At 39.9% G+C, this 20721-nt stretch overlaps 2 protein-coding genes across 2 annotated transcripts; both read left to right on the top strand.

Moving 5' to 3' along the window:
• Positions 1-10303: 10303 nt before the first annotated feature.
• LOC122482575 (olfactory receptor 51B6) lies at positions 10304-11242 on the top strand. Its single transcript, XM_043578882.1, has one exon. It carries the CDS (start codon positions 10304-10306, stop codon positions 11240-11242), a length of 939 nt encoding a protein of 312 aa, XP_043434817.1.
• A 6610-nt stretch (positions 11243-17852) lies between these two features.
• LOC122482577 (olfactory receptor 51B6-like) lies at positions 17853-18434 on the top strand. The gene has a single exon (XM_043578884.1). The coding sequence runs from the start codon at positions 17853-17855 to the stop codon at positions 18432-18434; it is 582 nt and encodes a 193-aa protein (XP_043434819.1).
• The last annotated feature ends 2287 nt before the right edge of the window (positions 18435-20721 follow it).

A 20721-nucleotide genomic window follows, 5' to 3' on the forward strand; every position in this document is an offset into this window, starting at 1 on the left:
ATTGGTCTATATGTCTATTTTCATGCCAGTAAAACTTTTTTGATTGCCCTAGCTTTGTAATAAAGTTTGAAATCATAAAGTGTGATGCTTTAGGTTTTATTCTTCTTTCTCAAGATTTCTTTGGTTATCTGGGAATTTTAGTGGTGCCACATGAGCAGTTAGGCAAGAAAAGTGTTTAAAAGGCATCCAAATTAGAAAGATAAAAATAAAATTATCTCTGTTTGCAGATGATATGATCTTATATAGAGAAAATCCTAAATACTCCATTACAAAAACTATTAGAAATAATAAGCAAATTCAATCAGGTTTCAGGGTACAAAATAAACATAATAAACTGAGTTTCATTTCTCCATACTAACAATGAACTATCTGAAAAAAATCCGAGAGAAAAAAAATACCATTTACAATAGCATCAAAAACCATGAAATACTTAGGAATAAAGTTAACCATGGAAGTAAAAGATTTGTACACTGAAATTTATAAGGCATTGATGAAATAAATTGAATAAGATACAAATAAATGGAAGGATATTTCATGTTCATGGGTAGGAAGAATTAATATTTTTAAAATGTCCATACTGCCCAAAGGCATCAAAATTCCAAAGGCATTTGTTTTTTCCTTTTTAGAGAGAGAGAGAGAACACAGCAGGGGAGAGAGGCAGAAGGAGGGAGGGAGAGGGGGAGAGAGAAAGAGAGAGAGAGAGAGGGAGAGAGAGAATCTCAAGCAGGTTCCACGCTCAATGAAGAGCCTGATGCAGGGCTTGATCCCAAGACCGTAGGATCATGACCTGAGTTGAAATCAAGATTCAAATGCTCAACCGACTGAGCCACCCAAGCACCCCTCCAATGACATTTTTGAATTGATTTCTGACAAACTTGCAAAAGTAATTCAATGTAATAATGATAGCTTCATCTAAAAATAGTGTTGGAGTAATTAGCCATCTCTGGGGAGGGGGGTGGAGGGAGAAATACTCCCACTTTATACAGAATTAACTCAAAATTAATATGGACCATAAATTTAAGTGTAAAATATGATACTCTAAAACTTTTAGAAAAATACAAGGGCAAATCTTTGGGGCCTAGGGCAAAGTGAAGAGTTATGTTTGACATGGAAAGACTCTATTAAGAGAATGGAAAGATGAGCTACAAACTTCAAGAAAATATTTACAAACAACATATCTGACAAAGACCTAGTATATGGAATGTTTTAAGAACTCTCAAAACTTCACAATATAGAAAAATCTAACAGTAAAATCAGAAAATAAGCAGAAGACATGAACAAGCATCTCACTGAAGGGAATGCATAAATGGCATATAAATTCATGAAAAGATGCCAACATCATTAATTATTAGTAAAATGCAAAGTAGAACCGCAATCAGATATTACTACAGCATTTCAGAATGGCTTACATGAAAAATGGCACCAAATGCTGTCAAAGATACAGAGGATTTGGAGCATTCAGACACCGCTGGTGGGAGCAGAAAGTGGTACGGCCACTCTGGCAAACACTTAGCAGTCTCTTGTAAAACTAACCATGACTTACCTTATGGTCTAGCAGTTGTACTTTTGTGTATTCATCTCAGAAAAAATAAAAACATACACCAACCCAAAAACTTGTGCACAAATGTTTATAGCAGCTTTTTAAAAATAATTGCTAAAAACTGCAAATAATCTAAATGCTCTCCAGTCACAGAATACTTAAACAAACTGACAAATCCATACAATGAATTGCTGCTCAGCAAAGAAAGGAAACAAACTATTAATACATGCAACCAGTGGATACTTTTAAGAGAATTTTGCTGAGGAAAAGGAAAGAAAGAAAAAAAGAAAGAGAGAGAGAGAAAGAAAGAGAGAAAGAAGGAGAAAGAAAGAGAGAAAGAAAGAAAGAAAGAAAGAAAGAAAGAAAGAAAGAAAGAAAGAAAGAAAGAAAGAAAGAAAAAGAAAGGGAGGAGAGAAGAAAGAAAGAAAGAAGAAAGAAAGAAAGAAAGAAAGAAAGAAAGAAAGAGATAGAGGGAGAGGGAGAGGGAGAGAGAGAAAGGGAAGGAAGGAAGGAAGGAGCAGAGAGAAAAAGGGAGGGAGGACGGAGAGAGGGAGGGAAGCAAGAAAGCCAATTGAGTCTATTTATGTAATTTTCTTGAAACAACAAAATTTTAGATACAGAACACAGATTAGTAGCTGGCCAAGGTTAAGAACAAGGGGAGGGGGGAAGGAAGAGAAGTGAGTATGTCTATAAAGGAGTAGCATTAGGTAGCCTCATACAGATGAGTCAGTTTTGTATGTTGGCTGTGGCGGTATTTATAAGAATCTGCAATGTGACACAGTTGCATAAAACTGTATGCACATACATAAAAGTTGAGTGTATATAAAAATAAGTGCATATTTAAATAATCTCTGTGGATCATACCACTGTCGATTTGTGGTTTTTGACATTATACTATATTTATGCTAGATGTTTTTATTGGAGAAAACTGGGTAAAACTTCCACAGGATCTCCCGATATATATTTTTGCAACTTATGAGTTAATAAGTATTTAAAAATAAAAAGATAAGAAAACAAATACTCACCCTTAAATATAAGGTGTGTTTTGTTTGTTTTAATGTTGAACTTGCAATGAAACACTCTATGTATATACTCCTGTGAAACTTAAGAACCCACACGTGCTGCTGGGAGCTGGTGGACCCTTGGAGATATTCCTTCAATACCTGGATAATATGCTCCAACTGTCCATTGGTCTGGGAGTGGTGGAAACAGTGATTAGACTAGGAGATATAAATCTGAAAATTCTTGGGAAATGACCTCCAAATATAGGGTATCAATAAGGAAGCTGTTGTAGACCTGTTGCTCTGCAGGCTAGATTCCCCTTCAAGGAAAGACTTGCTGTCCAGCCCTGGGAGAGGGGTCACCAGACAGTCTCCAACTCTCAGCTTCTACAGGGTCTCTCAGCTGCAGGGTGCCATTTTGCCAAAGGTCATGACCTTATTTCTTAGGTGACAAAGTGAAGAGAGGTCTTAAAAGCCTGGCCATTTCAACCCCCACACGAGGTAATACTGTTGGGTAATAAATACTTGCTCCACAGTTTCTTGCTATGTTGGCTGACACTTTGTCAGCCCATACCTCAGTTCCATTTCTTCCTTTGACAAATTCTGTCTCTTCCTTTCTTTCCAAAGCCTAACCTCTAATAACCAACATTTACCCCCAACTCAGCTTTGTATCTGCTTCTGGAGAACCCACCCCGTGACAGGAACATACTCAGCCTTCAGGTGTCTTGACAATCTGTGAAAGTATAAATTTCACTGCCCCACAAGAATGTAAGTGTTCTGGATAGAGAGCTACTGGAGGTGATAATCATGACTTTCTGCTGACAAAACCATGCTGTGACTATGTGAAAGGGTGCAAGAGAGTACCTCAAACTACAGGTCTTTCTGGGATCAGAACAGAATGTGGCCTAAACAAAGGCACAAAATTAATATGGACACCAAAATGCTTCTTGATCCCAACTTTATACCATAGAAAAAATTCAGTTTGTGGTAAACTTAAAACAAAGCTATTGTAAAACAACAGAGGGTTTTTTATTCACCAATTTGGGATTTAAATTTTCTTACATATTACACACAAATAAGAACCATAAATAAATCTGCATTAAAAATAACTTATTTTAGGGGCGCCTGGGTGGCGCAGTCGGTTAAGCATCCGACTTCAGCCAGGTCACGATCTCGCAGTCCGTGAGTTCCAGCCCCGTCAGGCTCTGGGCTGATGGCCCAGAGCCTGGAGCCTGTTTCCGATTCTGTGTCTCCCTCTCTCTCTGCCCCTCCCCCGTTCATGCTCTGTCTCTCTCTGTCCCAAAAATAAATAAAAAACGTTGAAAAAAAATTTAAAAAAAATAAAAATAACTTATTTTGTGAAAAAATTATAATAAAGAGAATTTTAAAAACGAGCTGTAGAGTAGCAGAGATATTTGCCATACTTATATTTGATACAAGACTCATATCAATAATTTATAAATAACACCTGAAAATCAATAAGAAAATGATAGCCCTCTTCTTAGAACGGGCAAAAGACTAAAACAGGTCCTTCACAAGAGGCAACTGACCAGTAAATATATAAAAATGCATGGACATTATTGGTCCTCAGGGAAGTGTGAATTAAAACCACAGTGATATACCACAATACACTCAGTAGACTGACTTAAAAAACCCTGAAAATACCCAGTGTGATTAAAGATGTGAACCAGTTGAGACTCATGAACTGCTAGTGGAATATAAAATTATGTAATCACTTCAGAAAATACCTGGCAGAATCTATTACCATTGGTGAACATAGTCTTTCCAAAGACTTGTATCCCTAATTAGTCTAACAGAAATTCATATGTACGTGTGCACAACGATCAATTGAACATGTACCAGAATGATCAGAGTAGTGTATCTGCAATAGCCAAGCTATCACTATTCTATTTTACTATTAAGAGTAGAAAAGTAAATATGGGCTATATACATACAATGGGGTGCTATACAGAAATAAAAATGAACATTCTACTGCTCCATGCAAACACATGGATATTTCTCACAAACCTAATGAGGAGCATAGATGCCAAACACAAGGAGCACACAGAGTATGATTCCACTTACATAAAGGTTACAACTGGGTAAAATAATCAAGTAGCTGGACCGCATAAGGGCACAAAAGGGGCTTTGTTGTGCTGGTAAAGGTGTGCTTCTCGTTATGGGTGGTAATTACCATGGTGAATTTACTTTGCAACGAATTCATTGAGTTAGACCTTTATACTTCAGCTATATTTCTTGATGTAAATTTACTTCAATAAGTTTTTTACTAAAACAAATGCTCATTGAATTATTTTCTGATTGTCTATTTAGGTTTATACATTTTCCCCAATACTGTTTTCATTGTAGCAATAATTACATGATCAAATAAATGTAAGTTAGTCTGTAATTAAATTAAATTGAATCTCATAATTTGCTTAATAAAAAAAAGAATACATCTGTGTGTTTATCTGTATATCCTCTATCTATACATCTATGACTAAAATCTAACAGTGAATTTTTTAAAACTTTTTTCTAAGTAGAATGGTGTGTGTTGAGTTTGTGGTTTTAATTTGGAAATGAGAATTACTCTTCATCAGGGACACATCATTAAATTGCCTGTGACATCATCTACCTCCAGTAGCAGAAACTGGGGAATATGACATTGATTCTATAGTATAATCACTTGGATATCGATGTACCATTAAATTGCAAAGATGAAATTTACTTCTCAAATAATTCACTGTTCAGTGGGGGAATCTAATCCAAAATATAAATAATTAAAATAAGTGTAATTATGACAGAGGTAGTAATAGCTGACATTGACTGAGTGCTTATTATATGTCAAGTACTATTCTAAGTGATTTATATTTAGACCTCAAATAACTTTATGCAATGGTGATTATCATTACATGATTTTAGAGATATGGAACATAAGGTGCACTGCGGTTAATTTCTCAAAGTGTCAAAGCAGCACAGCAAGAGTCAGAGTCACAGTGTAAACCAAGTGCTCAAGTTCCAGCATTCAAGATGTTTTAAAATATATATTTATTTATTTTGAGAGAGAGAGAGCAGCAGAGAGGCAGAGGGAGAGAATCCATGCTGTCAGCACAGAACTCAACATGGGGCTTGATCCCATGACTGCAAGATCATGACCTGAGCCCAGACCAAGAATCAGGCACTAAACCAACTGAGCCACCCAGGTGCCCCGGCATTCATGCTTTTAATCGCATGTATACTGTATTGCCACTTTTTGCATGAGAAAAGACATTAAGACTTTTGGCTTCCAGATAATTGGCATTATGGTTCCTGTCCTCCATATCTGAACTCATAATGTGATTACAAGTGACTCCCATCCTTGTTTTGTCTTCTTATGGGGAACATGGGGATGGAGGATGTAGATGAAGGGAAAAGAGGAAATCGGGGACTGGAGAGGGCAGCTCCCTTCTCTGAGATGGGGCTCTGGGCCAGACATCAAGATTAGAAGAAAGGCGACGAGATGGGAAGAACTCTCACTTCACCAAAGTGATGGCCTGCTCTCCTCTAGTTTGAACTCAATCCTCAGTTCAAGGAGAAGGGTTGGGAGTTCCCACATACAAGTGAGGAAAATGCTTTCTCGAGAACTCTGTTTCAGTCCGCAATCCTAGCTGGTCTGCTTGTCCTTCCATATGCCTACACGTATAAACAACCAATCACTCTCCTAGCAACAGAGCTTAAGTAAAGGCCAGGACATAGAGACCTTAGGGACTGCTGTTCAAACCCCCAGATCCCCCACATCAAGGATTCAAATAGAGATAAAAAAGATGAAAAAAGGGAGGCACAAAGGGAAGGAGGGGTGCAGAGAGGGAGGAACAATGAGTGACCTAAATCAGGAATGGACCCTGAAGACAAGCTTCTGAAGTCAATGTTCCTACCTGCCAGAATTTTGTGCAGACCATGAAAAGAATGGCATTATGACTAAATCCTTAATAAGGCTCAGGGTTGCAGATTCATGCCTATGGAATGAAGAATGAAAGAAAAAAATTCAGGTCAGTGAGGGTATGTAATGAATTTTCTCTCTGATATCTCACTGCAGGTATCAAAGTAGAGAGGACAGGAAATAGGGAGCTGACTTCTTGGCAAAGAGAACCTGATAGTATTCTCTGTCAAGGGAATTTGGAGAAGAGACACGGGTCTTTAAGACTCTCCAACATCTATAAAATCTGATTTCTTTAAGGATTACCTCCTCAGATGTATCTAAGAAGGCCAAGAATCCAGACAGATTCTGGAACACACAAGGCAAAGAAGACTTATGGGAACAAACCAAATGGTAGGTGTAAGCTTGGGGATAAATTACGCATTTCTAATTCTTGTTCTCCCCATGCCTGCACCTGTAGCCTCTCTGGCCTCTGTTCTAGCCCCGTGATTTTCTGCATGGACTTTTCCCCTACAAATCCAGAAAACTGATGGGGTTAGAATCTCTTGAAAAGTGTGAGAAAGGGTAGCTTTGTAATTATAAGAGCTTCAGACACTTCCTGGAGAATAGTCCCTACCATGCAAGACTGTTAAGCCAAGTCAAAGTTAATCTTGGATGGAGTGTGGGCAGTGTGTGCCATTAGATTAGAGACGGCTGTTTGCATAGCTGTGTATCTTCAGCACCTGGAAAAGTCCAGTGCAATAGGCATTCAATTGAGGATAGGGTACAGTTTTTTCTCTCCATATCCCTTATAACAAACAACCCTCAGATCATCTCGCTGGGGATACACAACGATGTATTCAAAATCAATCAACCACTTAGGAGGGCGTACCAAGCAATCCACATGCTTTGCTGATTTGATACCCTGCTCAAAATCAGGCATGTAAGATGGTCAGAAAATCAATTTGTTTGTGCCAGCAAACCAATCATTCAGTGACTAGAAAAGAAAACAAATCATGTGCAAGGCATTCTGCTAAGAAGTATGTATTGAGAACGGAGCCCTGCAGATAGAATAAATAGAAGAATGAATTATAAATGTGAACTATTCAGAAAAGAATGATAACAGAGAAAGGTTAGGAGATTTTTAAAAAAGGAGGAGAGATTAAGTATTTATGATAGAGGAAGTGTCAGGAAAAGGGGAGGAAAAGAGTCTAAGGGAAATTGAGGGAGCATGTGAAAGATAAAAATCTGAGCAGGATCTCTGGGGTGTCTGTACAGAGCCCACAGTTCATGTATCAGGGTTTGAGACTTTGGGAATTAGCTTCTCATCAAGGAAAACCCAGGTCCACTCTAAGATTCTGGGAGATGATAGGTGGCTGCAGGGATGAGGCAAAAGTCTAAGATTTTTAACCCCCCAACATTTACAGATAACCTCGTGTCTAACAAAAATAACTCTGAGCAAATTAAGTAAAAATGTTCAGATTTTCAGTATGAATACATAATAGAGAGGCAGTAAGCTTGGTTGTACTCGAAATTACTACATAGATTTCACCATTCCTAGAGTCTTTCTAATTAATCCACAGTGCATAAACAGGACTGTGCCACTGACTGACTGTATCACCTTGGACACATAACCAATATGACTGTAGACTGGGGAAAGAGACTGCTATAAAGACTCTACTCCCTCACTCCCCCCAAAATGAGGCACATGTAGTGTCCTAGTGTCTTGATACATAACGGAAACTCAGCAATGATGTATTCCTTACATTCCCTTTTTGAGGCTATCTCCCCTGTCTGGTGCCCCCACTCCTGCTTCTTTAACGTCACATAAACTGAGTATTGTACAAGCCTTTCACTCACAGGCAGCAGTCAGCTATTCCTCCTCCTACCCCTATGAAGACAGAGTTGCTTTTCCCTCAACCTACTCCAGTCCCTGGGCTCCTGGCTTTCGCAGCTTGCAGAAGTCCCCACCCTCACTCACCACCCTCCTTCTCTCCTCTCTCTCTCCACCCCAAACACCATCTTTTATCTACTGTTCAAGTGAGCTCTAGTTTAATATTTTCAGATACAGCCATACCCAGCCTCCTCAAAACCCCCATCATCTTATATTGGTTCCCCAGGCTTGTTAAGAAAACTTGACACGTCTCAGAGTAAGTGGATAATCAGAGTGAGTGGATAATCATGGTGCGTAGCCACCAGGAAGAGAGTGAAGAGGCTCTTCTCCATAATAACACCAGAACTTCAAAAGTGAAGAACAATTTACCCCTTGCAAAGCACTTTCTCACTGGCAATCCATTCCATTTTCACAACCTGTGTCAAGAGCATCACTGGGCAAGACAGAAATTGTCAGTACCATTTAATTTTTTTTTAACATTTATTTATTTTTGAGACAGAGAGAGACAGAGCATGAACGGGGGAGGGTCAGAGAAAGAGAGGGAGACACAGAATCCAAAACAGGCTCCAGGCTCTGAGCGGTCAGCACAGAGCCCAATGCGGGGCTTGAACTCATGGACCGTGAGATCATGACCTGAGCTGAAGTCGGATGCTTAACGGACTGAGCCACCCAGGCGCCCCGCCAGTACCATTTAAAGATCATGAAACCACAGCCCAAGATTAAATAACTTTCCCAATATTATTATTGTTACAAAGTAGCAGAGCTGGAATAACAAATGCTCCTGGAGGTAAAAACTCAATAATCTTATACACCTTTTTTCATGGGCAAAAAGATGTCCTAGGATTCATATATCAAATTCACACCAAGATGTTCTTTTCAAAGCATGTGAGATACACAGTCCCTACCAACCAGAGTACAAGGTGGCTCTCCTTTTGTCTGAATGATGCAATGCATGTTTTTTTTTTTTTTACTCCTAGAGTTTGGCTACGTATACCAGGTGATGCCTGAAATTTGAATGTCACAGAACCTTCTCACTTTTGTTAAATCTCATCACACTCCACAGTTTGTAAAAAATTTTCTTCTTGAACTTGCCTAGATAACGGATTTCTATCTTTGTACCTCCAGACAGGTGATATGTTAACAGTAATCTGTGCTGTTAACAAATAGTGCTCTCAAATGTTTGTCATTAAATCCCCTTTTTATTGCTCATTTTTGTATCTACACTATAAAATTTTGAATTCTTTGAGGCACATCACATCAATAACCAAAGAATTATGATGCTAAGCAACATGGATTTTGATGTCTATGTGTTGTGGAGATAAACACATATAATTTGCTCATATCATTTTTGTGATAAATGTGATATATGATATCATATCATTTTTCAAAAGTCTCTAGAGCTTCAGGTTTTTTCCTCCAGACATAATGAGTATTGATCTTTCCCTCAAATCAACTAAGTCTATTTGATTGACTGATTGATTGATTGATTATTTATTTGTTTGTTTTGCTATTGATGTTCATACTTGCTCGTCTTGGAATTAATTCTCTACTGATCTTTCAGGTTTCATACTTTCTGAGAAATATCACAAGTGAAGATAAAGAGCACATTGAAAAATACACTGTAAGTTCCAACACTATCATAGCACTATTCAAATATACTGATGTCTTCTTGCATTTTGCCTTTATTTTCTCGGTTATATAATTTATAAGGACATCAACTAGGTCTATTCTGTCAGCATTGCTGTATTTCCTGTATGTTGTACAGTAGCAATGAATAATACATAGAGTTCCTTATACGCTCTATTCTCCCATACCTAGAAATCTCCAAATAATGACTACATTATCATCCTTGCTATCACTGGAAGTCAAGACTGATAAACATCTTACGAACAGATAGCACACTCAAGGGCAACTTCTACAGAAGAACTTCTACTGCATTACCTGAAGGGAGCATTTTCTTCTTTGCAAGGCTTGCAATGTGGCTCAACACCACCACTTCGCTGTTTCTGCTTACTGGTTTCCCAGGCATGGAGAAGGCACACCACTGGATCTCCATCCCATTATTAGGGGTTTACGTCTCCATACTTCTTGGTAATGGCACTCTTCTCTTTCTTATCAGGGATGATCATAACCTTCACGAGCCCATGTACTATTTCTTAGCTATGCTGGCAGCCACAGACCTTGGAGTGACTTTGACCACGATGCCCACAGTTCTGGGCGTTCTATGGTTGAATCACAGAGAGATTGGTCATCAGGCCTGCTTCTCTCAGGCTTACTTTATCCACACTCTTTCTATCGTAGAGTCTGGTGTTTTGCTTGCCATGGCCTATGACCGCTTCATTGCCATCCGCAACCCCTTGAGATATACTTCCATCCTTACCAACACCAAGGTAATGAAGATTGGGATGGGGGTATTGACAAGGGCTGGTCTGTCAATCATGCCAATAATTATCCGCCTTCACTGGTTTCCCTATTGTCGATCCCATGTACTCTCTCATGCTTTCTGTCTACACCAAGATGTCATCAAGTTAGCTTGTGCTGACATCACCTTCAATCGTCTCTATCCAGTTGTGGTTGTATTTGCAGTGGTCTTGTTGGACTTTCTTATCATCTTTTTCTCCTACTTTTTGATCCTTAATACTGTCATGGGCATTGCTTCTGGAGAAGAAAGGGCCAAGGCCCTCAATACGTGCATTTCTCACATCTGCTGCATCCTGGTCTTCTATGTCACTGTAGTTGGTCTAACATTTATTCATAGGTTTGGAAAGCATGCTCCTCGTGTGGTCCACATCACAATGAGCTACATCTACTTCCTTTTCCCCCCTTTTATGAACCCTGTTATATATAGCATTAAAACAAAGCAGATCCAGAGTGGTATAATTCGTTTATTCTCTCTGCCTAACTCTAGAGCATAAATTTGACTCACTGCTCTCCAAGAATAACTCGGGGAACCTGGACAAACTGACAGCTTTGTTATTAGGAGCAACTAGGGAAAGACATGTCAGTGGAAACCTACCTCTCTCTGATATTCAGAATATCATTTCACATAGCCCATTTATTGCTAGATAGCAAATGGCATAATATGTGTACATGATTAAGCACATCTCTCAGGTGTCCAACTGATTTATTCTTTTCAGAAGTAACTCACCCTGTTTAGTGGGCATAAGACACCTGATCACACAATTCTTGGATCTAGACCATTGGTCTCTAACTGAGTCAAAGCCCATTGTTTTTCCAAATGTTCTGCATGTCTTGGCTCTGATATACTTAGCAATGACAATCCTAATCTCAAACATTCATCTATTTTTTTTTGCTAATATGGAAATAGTTGCTATTTCTAGAAAACTGCACTAAGTGAAATGATGAGCCTTACCCAATCCTCAGTTCAATATGGCAACTCTAGGGAACCTATATGTAAGCCTGTCCAGTTAAATGTTTGATAAATATTTATTAGATGTTATTATTATTAATAACATATATGTAAACATATGTAAAAATATAATAACACAGAGATAATTCCTAACCCAGATGACCATTATCTTGATGAGCTAGTTCTAGATACAGGGGAGTAGAGATATATATTTTCAAATAGTAAAATGGTATTAAAGTTCCAGCTTGGCAATATACCACAGATAAGACTAGACTGAAGGAATGTTAAAAATACCAGAATTGACAAATAGTTGGTCACACGTGTGAATGGGGAGGAGGAAGGCAATGCCTGTGACAAGAAGAAAAATGGTCTTTCCTGGTTCCAAATAGCTATGAAAGTTTATTTTGGTCACAGTCTAGACATGGGGAAGAGTTCATGGTCCTATGGCCAGCTGAAGAGTAGTACACATGACTCAGGTGACAGGTTTTAAAGTGAATCAGAGAAGATGTTCTTATGAACAGAAGACTGAATACGAAATGCTAGGATCATACAAGGTGCCACCCAGTGACTAGTCACTTCCCTTCACATAGAGGGAGCCTATCACTGGGCTTTGTCATGCTGGCATTCAAAGTGGTCTCGGACTCCTGCCCCTACTCTTGCTCATACGAAGGTAAGAATTTTCCAGAACTCCTGGGATTTCTGAGTAGCATGGAAAAAACAAACATGAAACCAGACCTTTAGAGCAGCTTCCAGGTTCATAAATAATCTCTACCAGATCAGCTCAATGGACTGTTTCTTTGTTCATCCATTCATTCATTTTTATTCAATTCAGCTGTGTATCTGGTCTGTATGACATTTGTCTCTCTCCTTTCATAGTTTATAGACAGTGTGCTCCAGGACGACAATGATATTATAGGTCTTATTTCCTACTCTATTATAGAAACTGTCACATGGAAAATCCTTAATAAAATACAAGTTTTTGATCAAATGAATAAAACTTAAAGTGACCCACGTTTCTATGTGTCCGTTGGTTTGCTGGTTCTTCTTCTATTTTTTTAATGTTTATTTATTTATTTTGAGAGAGATAGTATGTGTGCATGGGAGGAGTGAGGGGCAGAGACAGAGGGAGATCGAGAATCCTAAGCAGGCTCCATGCTGTCAGCACAGGGCTCTAAACAGGGCTCAAACCTACGAACCTGAACTGTGAGATCATGACCTGAGTTGAAATCAAGAGTTGGATGCTCAGTCGATTGAGCCACCCAGGCACCCCGGCTTTTCTGATTATTTTTCTGAATCTGCATGTCCTCTGAATGTCTCTGTTATTATGCCCTGTAATGTCTTCCAATATTTGGGCATCTAAGTTGTATTCTCATGGAACACCCTCAAAAATATAAATAAGCTCACAACTCTTTATGCCACGATGCATCCTTTCTCTGTACTCTCGGGAATCAACTCAGAGGGATATAAACTCCATCAAATGAAATCTTTCTTGACTTTCTCTCTAGGACCAATGATCCTTGGGCCTTCCATAGCAGACTAATATAAAGGGCATTAGGATAACAATATCTTTTAGAAAGTCTTCAAATGGCTGCATTTGATTGACACCTCCAAAAGTTTCTCTCTTCCCTTTCTGTCCTTCCTTACATTGCAGAGATGGTATGGAGAGATCTGAGAAAGAGCTCATAAGAAATATAGGACTAGGAAGTCAGTTTCTTTTTGATGGAGGTGAGTTCTATGAAACAGAGCAGAGTTCTGGGATCACAATGGTCCCAGTTGAACACCTGGGCCAAGGGAGTTAGGGTGGGGAAATTTTCCTAATAGAGCAATTTAATGCCCTGCTGTGGTCCTTTTATCCACATATGTTTCACTGTAAAGGCAAAGTCTTGGGAGTTCTCCAAAAAAAAAAAAAGCAAAAAGGCCATCCTCTCTAACTTTTCTTCCCTACTAGTATGTGATGCTTAAAATTAATCACCTTTCTGGTGACAAGGCTAAACCCAAACAAGGATACAGCTTGAGACCTTGGGGCACCACTGTTCCAAAGCTCCAAAGCTGGGAGAACAAAGAAGGGAGGAGGCAGAAATGGGCCTTGGGGAGGACCTTCTGAAACAAATGCTCCTTGAAGCTTGGCTTCTGGGTATGATCTAAAGAGGAGGTGTTGAAGCCAAGATTTTGGCCAGGCTTAGGGGTCTAGGGTCACATCTATGGCACCGATGAACAAAAAACTCATGAACAGGTCAATAAGAAGCTCCAGTGTTTCTTGTCCTGGAAGGCTCAGCATAGGGAACAGGTCATGGGTAGGGTATAGAGAGTTGGTTTAATGAAACTTACAGAGAAAGGCAGCAATATGTCAGTCAAGAGGTGATGAGGCATAAGAATATATCCCAAAGACTCCCCTCAAAACTGGGCTCCCAAATAATCTTTTCTTACAGATTTTTGGAATAGAGAAAAGCCAAAATCTGTCTTCCTTACTAGGCAGATGTAATTTGGAAGAAAAAAGCAAAAGACCTGTGGGAATAGAGGCAGATAGCTCTAGAATAATTCAGGACTCTGGGATAGATTATCTATTTCCCTTGTTGCTCTCTTCAGCTATTCATATGAACTTCCTCTTGACCCCTGTCAGTGCCACCAGGTATTTACCACCACCCCCCCCACCCCGCCACCCAGAGCCTAAATCAGGTTGAGGAGGGGAGGCACTATAATGACCATGGGTGTAGACTAACAGAACAAAAAAAAAAAAAAAAAAAAAAAAAAAAAAAAAAAACTTGCCAAATAGACCAGCCTCAGATTAAAGCAGAGGCAGACTTTACAGAATCTGACATTAGACACTTTACTTTAAATTGCTGCGTATTCCCAGAAGTGGGCCTATTATCCATCAGGAACTAAGTGTGCAAATTCTGTAACTAAAGGCAGAGTAGAGCTTCTTTGTTCATTCCCTTCTTTATGAGCTATAGGCACTGTAGATTTGCAGGATCTCAAACCCCACACAGATAGAGAGCTATAGTGGATCTGGTGCTGGGGTGGTGTGGGTAGGGGAAGGTGGTCACCATTTTTATCAGCAAGGGATGCTGGTAAAAAGGGAAAAAGCTGGAGGATTTGGGTAGAAAGCCATTCAGAGCCAGTATTCACTGGTATGAAAGTCAAGAATTTCAGTTCATGGCTTGGGAAAATAGAACTATTATGCACTGAGCCATATAATGAGAATTTGGTGATTAATTTGCATCTACTACTGCACACCATGTATGAGAACAGATGGTATCGCTCGGTCTAAATAACGTTGCCAGACAGTAGAGAGGATGTCAGAAAATCGGATGATAAGAAGAAAGGTTACAAAGCAGACAGAGATTGGGGAAATGAAACAAAAGGGAGAAGGATCCAAAGGCAAGGCAAATGTGAAGTCTGTTATGTGAACGTCTGGGTGGTGTTCCTCCGTGAGAAGTCACATGAGAGATGAGAGACTCAGAGTGTCTTCTTGAAGCCGCCACATTTTTGGATTAAAATGATTAGTTTGGGGAAACAGTTTTTCATCAATCCAAGATCTTAAGGGCTCCCCAGGAGTGGACACCCCCGTGAGTTGATGTATAAACTTTTCAAGGTCATGAGGCAAGAGTTGTAGAGTTACTGTTCTTTGCAGTGTTAAAAATGATTAAAGAAGACCATGTAGGGGACACAAACAAACTTTATTTAACACGTCACGAAGTGGAGTCTCCACCTGGAGAACTGCAATATGGGAGGGGAGGTGGGAAAGCAGAAGTGTTTCATAGGATGAAGAATAAAGAACAAAGAATAAGGAAGAGACAAATATCTTGAGAAAATATCTTGTCTGCAGTCACCTAGGCAGCCTTGTGTGGGGTGAGAAAGCTTAGAGTTGGCTTGGAGTTTGGGGCCTGCCTGACTGGATACACTGCATGTATGGTCAAGTGCAGTGTTTACAGGGACTGAAAGTTGTCTAAGTTTGGTGTTACTGATGTGGCACCACTGGGCAGGAGAGCTCCATCTTGTGCCCGGAAAATTATTTCAAAAGCATGAAACTATGTCATTGAGTACATATCCTAATTACCAATTAATTGAAAAATGGGGAAAGTAAGATGTTTGTGGACATTCTATTAAAAAATAGGGCACACTGGCCACACATCCAGCCCACGTCTGCTGTATAATAGGTAGGAAGCAGTTATGCTCTCCAGCTGGGTCTTCCCCAGCTGTCTGGCTCCCCCACCCATCTGGGTCTCAGCATGTCAGAGGAAAGAGACCTGGCTAGACTTGTGACAATAGGCAACTCAGACCCATCCCTGCCAAAACCAAGTTTCTTTTTTTGTGTTTTGGTTTTCACATTCTGCTTCTCCCAACTCTACCAGGACGAAGTTCGCTTCACCCCCACTCCCATGTGAAGCCCAAGGTTGCAGGCTTCCCTCAGCCTGGTTGGTGCTTACCAAAGTGCCCCTCCCCTTATCCCACCCACTCCGCATCCTGTCCCAGACACCAGGAATCTTCACTAGCCTCTAACTATTCTCAGTCACTGTCATCTTAAGGCTTCTTAAATCCCTATTATCTTATACCTCTTCTCCAAATGTTTTGAGCAAATTGGAATGACTCAGCATATCTGAGTGTGAGTGACGCTGGCCTTCCTCTGCCAAACAAATTCAGAACGGCCTTCTGATTAAGCGTAGCCCAAACCCATCACAGAGGCACAGTGTCGCCCCACTTACAAAGTCCACTCCCGGATGATACTGCATTTAGTCCTCACAGGTCAAGGGACACTTAATTCTCATTTATTTTTCAGAGGAGGATCACAGGCTGAGGGAGTAGAAGGGGTCTACCCAAATTACATGGCTAAAGATTGGAGGAGCTGGAATGTCAGCTAAGGAATTACCTGAAAGTGAGTCTGGAGGTCTCAGAGGCTTCATACAGATATGAGATGAACTCACTCTAGAATATTCTTCTTAATGCTCGTGGTGATATACTGGTATTTACCCATGTCCTAGCTTATCCCAACGCTGATAGAAGTATTTACAAAGCATAGATGCTTAAATGTTTTTGAGCTTTACTTTGTGGCAAGAAGGCCACCAGGGTAGCCCTTTGGTATGACTTTTTGAAACCAATAAAACCTCTACAGTCTAATCATTTGTTACTCCCATCTTGAGTTCTCTAACTGCATTGAGCACAAATTATTTCTTCAAGCCCATTCTTGCCTCAGGAATTTCTCCTCTGCTTTTCCCTCAGGGTGAAAATACCCTTCCTTTTTACCTGATTCCCATGTACCTGTCAGATGTTACATGCTCTGGGAAGCTTTCTTTGACCATGCCCAAACCTTGCCAGATTTAATAAAGTAAGCCATGCTCCCACAGAGTTCTGTAAATCTTCTATTATAATTTTCATATTGCTGTTATTCCTCTTTCATTCTCTGAATCTATTTTTAATACAATTTGTTGTCAAATTTGCTTATATACCACACCCAGTGCTCATCCCCACAAGTGCCCTCCTCAATGCCCATCATCCATTTTCCCCTCTCCCCCACCCCTCTATCTACCCTCAGTTTGTTCTTTGTATTTAAGAGTCTCTAATGGTTTGCCTGCCTCCCTCTCTGTTTGTAGCTATTTTCCCCCTTCCCCTCCCCCATGGTCTTCTGTTAAGTTTCTCAAGATCCACATATGAGTGAAAACATATGACCTTTGAATCTACTTCAAGCTATAAGGACAAGAACCAGTTCTATCTCATAAACTACTATATCCATGCTGCCTAGTACATTGCCTGGAACATATGTTAAACACTGATTTGCAGTTGTTGATCGGATTACTTTTTTCCCCCCCTATCTCTAAGGCTTTCCTAAGAAAGAATGTTTTATTTCTCTGGAGTCACTACAGTTTAGGGAAGAGATACAGGAAGTAAAAAAGTAGAAGTGGCTAAAGAAGAATGTCTGAATGCCTAACGTGGTCTTTCCTAAACAGAAGATTCATCCTACTGTAATGCCCATTATGGAACTCAACACCAGTGCCCCACCCTTTCTGCTGACCGGCTTCGTGGGCCTGGAAAAGGCTCACCACTGGATCTCTATCCCGTTATCTGTCATCTAGATTGCCATACTTCATGGCAATGGCATTCTCCTATTTCTCATCAGGGTTGACCATAACCTCCACGAGCCCATGTACTATTTCTTAGCCATGCTGGCAACCACAGACCTCGGGATGACCCTGGTTACAATGCCTACAGAGCTGTGTGCGATGTGGACAAATCATAGGGAAATCAGCCATGGCTCCTGCTTTTGCCACGCCTGCTTCATCCACACTTTCTCTGTCATACAGTCTGGGATTTTGCTTGCCAAGCCCTATGATCAGTTTGTTGCCATCCACAACCCACTGATATATACTTCCATTCTTATCAACACCCAAATGATAAAGATTGGAGTGGGGGTTTTCATGAAGGGATTTACAGTCATCTTGCCTCCAATATTCCCTCTCGATTGGTTTTCCTATTGCAGATCTCATTTCCTCTCTCATGCATTCTGCCTCCACCAGGATGTCATCAAATTAGCCTGTGCTGACATCACCTTCAATTGCCTATATCCTATTGTGATGGTATTTTCTATGGTCCTAATGGACTGCCTGATAATCTTTTGCTTCTATATTTTGATTCTCAAAACTGTCATGAGTATTGCATCTGGAGAGGAGGGGTCCAAGGCACTCAACAAATGTGCCTCCCACATCTGCTGTATCTTGGTCTTCTATGTCACTGTTTTGGTTTGACATTCATTCTACCGATTTGGGAAGAAATGTTCCCCATCTAGTACACATCACAAATAGCTACATCTACTTCCTTTCCCTTCTTTTATGAACCCTGTCATCTGTAGTATTAAAACTAAGCAGATTCACAGTAGTATTCTCCAGTTCCCATCAAGAACATGGTATTTACTTTCTCCTGTCTGGAAAAGGACTGAGAGATTAAAAACATAATAATTTGACAGTCATAAATTTCTAAGGAAGACATTAAAATAAATGTACAAATGCCAGAAAAAAGTATTTCAGATACACCTGTTTTTTTTTCTGCCACTCCCCCTTTTTTTTCCCATGAGGATAAAAGGAAATAAGTCATGTAAAACACTAAACAAAGAGCAAGGTGCTTAGCATAGCTCAATTGATATTCATTTTGTACTTACCTCTCATTCAACTTGCAGCAGCTCTGATGTGACTCTGGGTTCATGGACTCTGAGTGGCATGGTCCAACAAATTGAACACAGATTCCGTTCTTGGTTGTTTTTTCATATGGGCTGGACATCCTTGCAACCTTGCAACCATTAACTTTTATCTGTTGTGTCCCATGTGTGCACCACCTGCCTTTTCTAGAACTTGTCATCAGTGAAGCAGAGTCTTTCTGAGCTAATTTCCAAATGGTTGCTATTGAACACAGTACGCCAAGAAGGCAACTGCACAAGTAAAATAGGAATGCTCTATTTTTACGTAGTGAAGTGAATTCACATCAGCAAGTAAATCAATTCCTGATCTAGGGGAAGAAGTTTTATTATGATGATCCCGACGAAGGGAAAAGGTGCTAGTCAGAAATTATATATAATCAGAGCCTCAAGAGGAAATTAATTCAGAGTAGAACTGGACTTGATTGGTACTTGCTATGTATTCCTCACGTGTGCAAAACCAAGGTAACAAAGGGTAGGTTATATGTGTGCAATTATGTAGGAAGAAAGACAAAGAGGAAACACATGTGTTAGGAGCAGGAGAAGGCCTGGGCTATTGAAAAGGGTTTCATGGCACGCTGTAGGGATGTTTCACGCACATATCAGGTAAGGAGGGATTCAGATAAGGTCTCATTCTTAATGGTGGCAGGAAGGGTGGTTATAGATTCAATATAAGAAGAGGAAGGAATACATTTGCCAGAGTTCAACAAGCCTTATACAGGCAACCTATATAGAGTAAGATTATTTCCCTAAAGACTGATGAAATCAGGGCCAAATATAAATGAACTTCTGTCTTCTGCACATTCCCTTGCCCTTGATCGCCAAAGAAGAACTTCCCAGAATCTCTAGATTTTTGGGTAATATGGAGGCAAGCCAAATGTGCAAATATGGGACTCTGGCAAATGCTCTGGTGCAATTTACAAGCTATGTAATGTGCCATGTGTGTGTATCAGGCACATGGATGAGCATACCTTCATATTTAGGAGCACCTGCCACACATGAAATTTCCTCCTTCTTCCTCCTCCCTTATTGGACTATGAAAACCACTGTAACCTAGCTTTAAGCACAATGCTTTGAGTAGAGTAGGAGCTTAATAAAATGTTCTTTATTAAACTGAATAATAAACGAGGAGTGGATGATGTTCCTGTGTCTCTCTATTTTTTTTTTAATCCTGCATCATTATATATAGACAGTTTACATGTAGAGGTAGAGATAGAAGTCTCTGTATTTGGGGCATCCCACTAAGCTGTTTGCACACCACTATGTGACAGGAGACTCCCGAAAGTGAATAATCAAAGTCTCCTGTGTACAAGGTCTGCCCGTTCCTTCCTGGGCACATAGTCTGAGTACACTGAGGCCAACCTCATAAGACACCTTTCTCAACTTCCCTAACTTTCCATTGATGAATTTTCTTTTGAATGTAGATACATGAAATGCTGATGTTTAGTGAACAATTTTCAATCATTGGGGTGTCCATGTTTTCCTAAGAGCTGCAGGATACCCAAGGAGAGAAAAAAGAGAAAAAAAATACAGAAGAGGATTCTATAAGGGGGTTTCTCAAGCTATGGCTGGTTCTTCACCTCCTTGTCATAGCAGCCTACTCAAAACCAATTACAAAAATAATGTATTTTTAATAACCTTGAATTCCAGCCATAGTTGATTGCATCTGACAAGGAATATTTTTTTTCTTTTTATTCTTTGAAGGAGAGAAAGAGTGAGCAGAGGAGGGAAAGCAAGAGAGGGAGAGAGGGAGACAAGGAAAATCCCAAGCAGGTCTACATTATCAGCGCAGAGCCCAATGTGGGGCTTGAACTCACAAACCATGAGATCATGACCTGAGCCAA

This window comes from Prionailurus bengalensis, chromosome D1, assembly GCF_016509475.1.
Source record: "Prionailurus bengalensis isolate Pbe53 chromosome D1, Fcat_Pben_1.1_paternal_pri, whole genome shotgun sequence".
Lineage (NCBI taxonomy): Eukaryota > Metazoa > Chordata > Mammalia > Carnivora > Felidae > Prionailurus > Prionailurus bengalensis.

Bases quoted from the DNA above. Each gene is read 5' to 3' on its own strand.
- LOC122482575 (XM_043578882.1), top strand. From the start codon at position 10,304: ATGTGGCTCAACACCACCACTTCGCTGTTTCTGCTTACTGGTTTCCCA.
- LOC122482577 (XM_043578884.1), top strand. From the start codon at position 17,853: ATGCTGGCAACCACAGACCTCGGGATGACCCTGGTTACAATGCCTACA.